The sequence below is a fragment of the Lolium rigidum genome, chromosome 3 (genome assembly GCF_022539505.1).
Source record: "Lolium rigidum isolate FL_2022 chromosome 3, APGP_CSIRO_Lrig_0.1, whole genome shotgun sequence".
In the NCBI taxonomy this organism is placed as follows: domain Eukaryota; kingdom Viridiplantae; phylum Streptophyta; class Magnoliopsida; order Poales; family Poaceae; genus Lolium; species Lolium rigidum.
Window position 1 is genome coordinate 178380783 of NC_061510.1, and position 7438 is coordinate 178388220.

The window sequence follows — 7438 nt, forward strand, 5'->3', positions numbered from 1 at the left end:
CATGGGCAAACAAGCCCAACTTGGTATAAAAGGCCGATTCACGTATTTCTTCCATGTATATTCTTCAAGTCCATCTTGATCGCGGCCCACCTCTGACTCGGTCAAATTCTGGTGATAACAGTATCACGTAGTGTTTTAATTGCATTCACACGTGTTCACACTAACAGCTTGTATTACTACTTTGCAAGTTGCATGCAGCCAAGAGTGTTCACACTGCATGCATGCACATGCACAGAGCATCTCATGGATTTGCATTTAATGAGCCAACTTTTCAGCACTTTTTCATCAGTTGTTGCATGCATACACATAGCATCTCACTCTTTTTCTTCAGCACGAGGCAGACTCTCAATTCTCTTTTTGCAATTCCCTTTTGGTTTTTTTTTGTACGGTAATTCATATTTCAATGGGGTCCTTTTGCAATTCCCTTTTTCGGGCCAGTGGTTTTTAAGAGGGAAAATAACGGGTGGGAAGATCCACTTGCAACTCAAATGAACTACCACTTGCTACTCTTATTAAGTACTATTTTAAGTTGTAAGCTAACAAAAGTTGCTAAAAAAATTCTTAATGAAAATTACTTTTTAGGGTTGCTAGGTATTTATATTTACCGTTGATAAATAACGGGGCACCGGGTTGATAACTTGTAAAAAAAAAGAGTCGCTACATATTTTAAATTAAATTAAATTTTTAGGGTTGACATTTATTTATATTTACCATTGATAAATAGCGGGTCACCGGGTTGATAGCTTCTAAATTAAAAGAGAGTCGCTAAAATATTTTAAGTGAAATACTTTTTAGGGTTATTATTTATTTATATTTATCGTTGATAAATAACGAGGCACCGGGTTGATAGCTTGTATAATAAAAAAATGTTCGCTAAAATATTCTAAATGGAATACTTTTTAGGGTTGGTAGTTATTTATAATTACCATTGATAAATAACGGGGCACCGGATTGATAACTTGTAAACTAAAAAGAGTCGCCAAAATATTCAAAATAAAATTAGATTTTTAGGGTTGGTAGTTATTTATATTTACTGTTGATAAATAACAGGACACTGGGTTGATAGCTTCTAAACTAAAAAAAAATTGCTAAACTGTTTCAAATAAAATTAACTTTGGGGTTGATAATTTTTTACATTTACCGTTGATCACTCAAGTACGGAGGGGTTGATTATTCAGATAGAGAGGGTTGATAAATTTTAGCCCGAAAAAAAGTTTCTCGTAACATATCAACATGGGTGCTAGTTTTGAAGATCTCGTCGAGACGGATTTATTTGTGAAACCGAATCTTAATTTGGAGTTGTCGTTTGAAAGTTAAAACGTTTTGAATTTACAAATTTGGAAAAGATTCTGCTGACATCAGCATATTCGTCTATTTGTGCATGCATGCAGAACTTTCCCTCAATAGCCTACACCAGGGTGATAATTTTATACATTTACCGTTGATCACTCAAGTACGGAGGGGTTGATTATTCGAATAGAGAGGGTTGATAACTTTTAGCCAGGAAAAAAGTTTCTCGAAACATATCAACATGGGTGCTAGTTTTGAAGATCTCGTCGAGACGGATTTATTGGTGAAAGCGGATCTTAATTTGGAGTTGTCGTTTGAAAGTTAAAACGTTTTGAATTTTGAAATTTTGGAAAAGATTCCGCTGACATCAGCAGATTCGTCTATTTGTGCATGCAGAACTTTCCCTCAATACCCTGCAGCAGGTTGATAATTTTATACATTTACCGTTGATCACTCAAGTACGGAGGGGTTGATTATTCGAATAGAGAGGGTTGATAACTTTTAGCCAGAAAAAAAGTTTCTCGAAACATATCAACATGGGTGCTAGTTTTGAAGATCTCGTCAAGACGGATTTATTGGTGAAAGCGGATCTTAATTTGGAGTTGTCGTTTGAAAGTTAAAACGTTTTGAATTTTCAAATTTGGAAAAGATTCCGCTTACATAAGCAAATTCGTATTTTTATGCATGCATGCAGAACTTTTCCTCAATAGCCTGCACCAGGTTGATAATTTTATATATTCACCGTTGATCACTCAAATACGGAGGGGTTGATTATTCAAATAGAAAGGGTTGATAACTTTTAGCCCGAAAAAAAGTTTGTCGAAACATATTAACATGGGTGCTAGTTTTGAAGATCTCGTCGAGACGAATTTATTGGTGAAAGCGGATCTTAATTTGGAGTTGTCGTTTGAAAGTTAAAACGTTTTGAATTTTTCAAATTTGGAAAAGATTCCGCTGACATCAGCGAATCTGTCATCTGGCGCTTGCATGCAGAACTTTCCCTATATAGTATATTTCGTCAGAATTTTTTTTGCCAAAAAAGGAAATTTATCCATAAATAGTAATTTCGAATGTTACTAAAAGTAGAAATTTCTAGTCGGATGTGACCGCTCGAGCGATATTGCGCCAGCTAGGGCGCCCCTTAAGAGGGGTTCTAGAATACCTATTCTCGAACCCCTGGTCCAGGCTGAGCCGAACCACCGACAAGCTGCCGAACCAACCCCGTGTGAGAAAACCCACCGACGCCTCCCCACTTCTCCTCCCTGTGAACTTCCCCAGCTTCTTCCCGGTGGCCGTCCCCAACTCCCGCCCCACCTTCTTCCCGGCGGCAGCCGCGTCGCAGACCAGTCCCAACTCCCGCCTCACCTTCTTCCCGGCGGCAGCTGGTGTCGCTGCCCGTTCCCAACTCCCGCTCACCTTCTTTCCGGAGGCAGTCGGCGTCACCGCGCGCCTTCATCCCGGCGATAGGCCAAGTCTTCCTCCCACGCACAGCCGGATCCCGATCTCAACCGCGCCACCGGGAGGGGCCGTGCCTCCACTGCATTGCACGCTACTCAGCGTGCGCCGCCTAGCCTGGATCCTCCCCTGCGCGCCGCCCCGGCATGGCTCCTCTCCTGAGCGCCGCCCGGCGTGGATCATCCCCTGCGCGCCGCACCGACCCGGCCTGGATAGCCGTCCTGGTAGGCGGCGCCCATCCTCCCAGCCATGGGGGGCCGCAATCGGCGATGGCACACGAAGCGCCACCACGGCGGCTCTCGGAACCCTCGTTCCACGCTTCCGTCGTATCCTGGACTTCCTGGTACGGTTCGCAACCTCCTCCCCCTCTATGTAAATCTCTGCGATACGATTAAGATTAGATGGTAATCTTTTACGGTTCAATCGGGCCAGAACCTCACCGATCTAGACATCTGTTTCTTGATTCTGGCTATGTCTTGATTTTGTTTTCTGTCTAATGTGCGGGGAGAAATAGGTCTGTCTATCGATTCAGTTCGCACCATCCTGAGAACGACACACAACTAATGTAGATTGGTATCTAGTCCAGGGTCCAGCCGATTCAGGCTTAAAACCAGAGTTGAGTTACTGGTGCCTTCCATGCTTTTGTTGAAACTGTTCTTACCATCGGAAAATCTTGGGCCGCAAGGCCAGAAAATTGCTAGCTTTGTTTGACTAGCCTGCCTATTGGAGATAGCCATTACTAGTTTCAGAAGGGTGGGTACTGCAGTTCCAAGGTGCATATCATGTATCTACAACAGTACAACTTGTATAAAAAAATAGCTGCAGTCTCCACTGTGTATCACTCACCTCACCTGCTCTGCCAAGAATTGAATTTCTCCTATAAATGTCCCTAGACTACCCGGCCAACCAAGGCACTCAAAAGGGACAAAAACATCTGGTTCGTTCGTTCCACTCTGCACAATCCCGCTTTTCACTGCAGCCGTCCGATCGGTGAACTTTTTTCTCACTTACCGAGCTTCATACTGAGTCGATGACGCCTGGGACCAGCTACGTGCGGGGGCCAACGATCAGAGACAGCCACAGACAATCGTTCGGGTCGCCTTCCGTCTCCATCCGCGAGACGGTGAAAACCTAGATCGGGGCATCTCAATCCGCCCCCCCCCAATCCCCGCCCACCCTCCTCACCAATCCTCGTCTCACCTTCTCCCCAATCGCCGGCCGACTTCTCTCCTCCGCTCCATCCCCACATGATGCTGCAGAGGGCACTACAAGTGGAGGAGGCCAGCGGCGCGCCGCCTCTCCCCCGAGATCGAGCCGGGTCCGGGACGGGTTCGCGCGGGGCGGATCCACGGCGGCGGCGACTGGAGGCGCCGGGAACGGCCGGAGACGGGCCGGCGCGGGGTGGATCCGCTCCGGCGACGACCGGAGGCGACGGGCTCGCGCGGGGCGGATCCGCGGCGATGGCGACTGGAGGCGCCGGGCGCGGCCGAGGATGGGCCGACGCGGGGCGGATTCGCTCCAGCGACGGGCGCGGCCGGAGACATGCCAGCCGGAGGTGGAGGAGCAGCAAGGGGCGGCGCTGGGACGGTGGAGCACCGCGGTGGACTCCCTGGAGGATCTGGCCAAGACGGCTAGGAAGCGCAGCGCCTCCTCATTTCTCATCTTATAGTGAATGATATGATGAAGGTCTCTCTCTCTCCCACGATTGAAACACATTTCACTCTCTCCCACCGTTGAGACACTTCTCACATTTGCAAATCCGATACAGGTTAAAGGTTATATCAATGAAATGGCTGTGAGGGTAGAAGATGAAGACGAGAGGATCTCAAGCCTTGCAAAACTCTTCTTTCATGAGCTATCAAAGAAAGGTACATGCATTAACTGTACAAATCAAATTGATATATATATAAATACTGCTGTTTGACTATAGCTAATATTGCCTCTCTTTTTGTTTGGCGACTATGAAGGAAGCAATCCAATTTATAATCTTCTTCCGGATATTCTGAGCAGACTGTGCAATCAGCACCTCAAGGAAGAAACTTTTCGCAGCATCATGCAATTTTTAATTGGTTCTATTAAAAAGGTCTAACACGCTGGTTTCTTTGCCTGCCATTTGTGTACTTTGGCCTATCCGTAATTAACTATATTCATAACTGTAATCTCAGGACAAACAAATGGAAGCTCTTGTTGATAAGCTCTGCAATAGGTTTGCTGGTGGAAATGGTATATGGCTTTACTTCTAGGATCAAATTATACTGTACATTTATGGTGTCTCGTGTGTGTTTCCATGAATGGCTAATCAACTGTCCACCTTTATGTCTATGAAACCATGAGACAATTGAACTTTGATGGCTGGAAATAGAAATTTATGAAGAAATTGCAAGCACTAACCACTTAACCAGAGATGCAATCATGTGTGAATCAGCAGTTCATGTTATTTGTGACGAATTTGGTGGAATTCTCTAGAGCTAATCTATTCAGTACATACAAGTATATGCATAGACACTGTTTTGGTCCTATGGCCATGGGCACAGATGCACATAAGAGAGAGGCTCAGCCCAAAAAATGTTGTCTTAGCTTTACCCTCTGTTTTTCAAAATAAGGTGTATAAATGTACTCAATAGTCAACGGATTGTAAGGTTGACCAATCATGTAGATAAAAATCTGAACATCTAGAATGCCGAATAGATATCAATATATCTACTGTAGAATGTATTTTCATAATCTATTAATTAAATCTTGTAGTTGTTCTTATTTTTGTTTATAAGATATGTCAAACCTACACTGCATTGGCTTTTGACTAAACATATACGCGTTGTTTAGAGAAAAGCAGGTAGTAAGTTCATTTATTGAGACTGCTGACTTCTTTGACTCTTTCATTTCAACCCTTTCTCCTTGAAACAGCTCTTCTTTGCTGCATTTCTTGTTTTGACCCTTTTCATTCATGAACTGCATAACTTTAGGCTTACCCCTTTCTCAGATGTTTGATTCTTTCTTTGCCTGAGTTTCAGATGTTAGGCAGTGGGAGTATATCTCTTACTGCCTCTCGCAGCTAACCTACACTGAGAAAGGCTTGAAAAAGCTCATTGATAATTTCAAGATGTTTGAGCATGCATTATCCGAAGATTCTGTGATGAACCACTTCAGAAGCGTGATAGCAAAGGTTGGTTGCATAGCGTGGATGGATGGCTGCACATGTTTCACATTTTCTGTATACATAATACTGAATTTGTGAATTCTATCCTCAACAATCACTATAGTCAAATGGTATTTTTGGAGTAGCTGTGTATTAAACTGCAATTTAAAATAGAGTTCAAAAAGAAAGTCTTTACAGTTCGTTCCTTTTGCTATTGTTTTACTATATTGCTGGTGGCGCTGTAGCTCGAGAGTATTGATATGTTTGGCTTCGTCGTAACTGTGCTATATACACATATTATATACTGTTTCAGATTTAGGTCCAACACATATCTACTGCATTTGGTCTGAGTATTTATTTGGTGCCAATTCTATCTTGCACTTTGTTATACCTTCTGGGTTTATGCTATGGAGCCCCCAATACTTGGTTGTCCAATATCTTTCGCGTCGCTATAATCAGATTATATTGCAAAGAGTTTGCTAGAGGAAAATATGAAACTGTATGAACCTTGGTTTCATCGTTGCAATAATATATTCTGGTAGCCAATATGCATGAACCTGTGTTTCATAGCTTTCTTTGGCATGCTTTGTAAGAGCCATTTGCTGTGAGTGTGCATCCAGTCCCTCTACATAGCATGTCTAGCTAAACTGAAGAAGATCTTGGGTTTTGTGTTCTGTTTGCAGACCTGTTGAAACACTATACCAGCTTTTAATGGGCAAGGAAATATGCCATACTTTGATGGGCCTTTGTGTTGTAGGAACTACTAACGAACTCAACACTTCTTAATAACAAGCGCGGGGCGGATCCATGGCGGCGACGACCGGAGGCGACGGGCGCGGCCGGAGACGGGCCGGCGCGGGGCGGATCCAGGCAGCGACGACCGGAGGCGACGGGCGGGCGGATCCACGGCGGCGATGGTTGAGCTCTCTCATCTCGCCGGCGGACGGCAGCCCGGAGCCACCGCAGTCGTGCCTCCCCTCGACCTACCCAGCGTCGGCGTGGCGCGTTGCCTCGCCGCCTCGCGCCTCCTCCTCGACGACCCCGAGCCGCCGTCGTCGCGCGTCTCTCCCTCAACCTACCTAGCACCGGAGGTGGAGGAGCAGCGAGGATCGGCGCTGGTACGGTGGTGGAGGAGCAGTGAGGAGTGGCGCTGGGACGGAGGTGGCGTGGCGGCTTGGGTGGCGCTGGGTGCAGGGATCTCTGGTGGCAGGCCGACCGGTGTCGACCGCGCTCCCTCAGCCGTGCCCTCGCTCTTCATCATCTGCCGTCGCGCCTCTCTCCCTCGTCCTAGCATGGAACGCGGTTCGGTGAGGTGCACATATTTTGGACTGCTTTTTTTATGAAATTATCATGGTGCATCTGCCTAAATTGGTTTCTTTTCCAGGTTATACTCTATTCAGGAGCCATTGTACATGCTTTGTGTTGGCTTTGGTGTTTCCAAATGAATGTTGTTGGAAGTCATGTAAGATTAATGGTACTGAATTGTCATATTAATAAGTATTGATGAACTGGGCTAGGTAATGAGAAGAAAACAAGTTGCTGATCTGTTTTTGCAAA

At 45.2% G+C, this 7438-nt stretch overlaps 1 protein-coding gene and 1 long non-coding RNA gene across 2 annotated transcripts; both read left to right on the forward strand.

Moving 5' to 3' along the window:
• Window positions 1-4414: 4414 nt before the first annotated feature.
• Window positions 4415-4785, forward strand: LOC124698719. The gene is made up of 3 exons (XR_007001074.1): window positions 4415-4431; window positions 4514-4613; window positions 4713-4785. It is a non-coding gene; the product is annotated as an uncharacterized LOC124698719 (long non-coding RNA).
• A 4-nt stretch (window positions 4786-4789) lies between these two features.
• Window positions 4790-6038, forward strand: LOC124695866 (condensin-1 complex subunit CAP-D2-like). Its single transcript, XM_047228670.1, has 4 exons — window positions 4790-4828; window positions 4911-4968; window positions 5757-5908; window positions 6006-6038. The coding sequence occupies exons 1-4, from the start codon at window positions 4799-4801 to the stop codon at window positions 6036-6038; spliced, it is 273 nt and encodes a 90-aa protein (XP_047084626.1). The 5' UTR covers window positions 4790-4798.
• Window positions 6039-7438: the final 1400 nt, after the last annotated feature.

Excerpts from the sequence above, each read along its gene's own strand:
- LOC124695866 (XM_047228670.1), top strand. The coding sequence starts at position 4,799 with ATGCAATTTTTAATTGGTTCTATTAAAAAG. Across the intron at positions 4,829-4,910 it reads TAATTGGTTCTATTAAAAAG|GACAAACAAATGGAAGCTCT; the intron begins GTCTAACACGCT and ends CTGTAATCTCAG. Across the intron at positions 4,969-5,756 it reads TAGGTTTGCTGGTGGAAATG|ATGTTAGGCAGTGGGAGTAT; the intron begins GTATATGGCTTT and ends CCTGAGTTTCAG.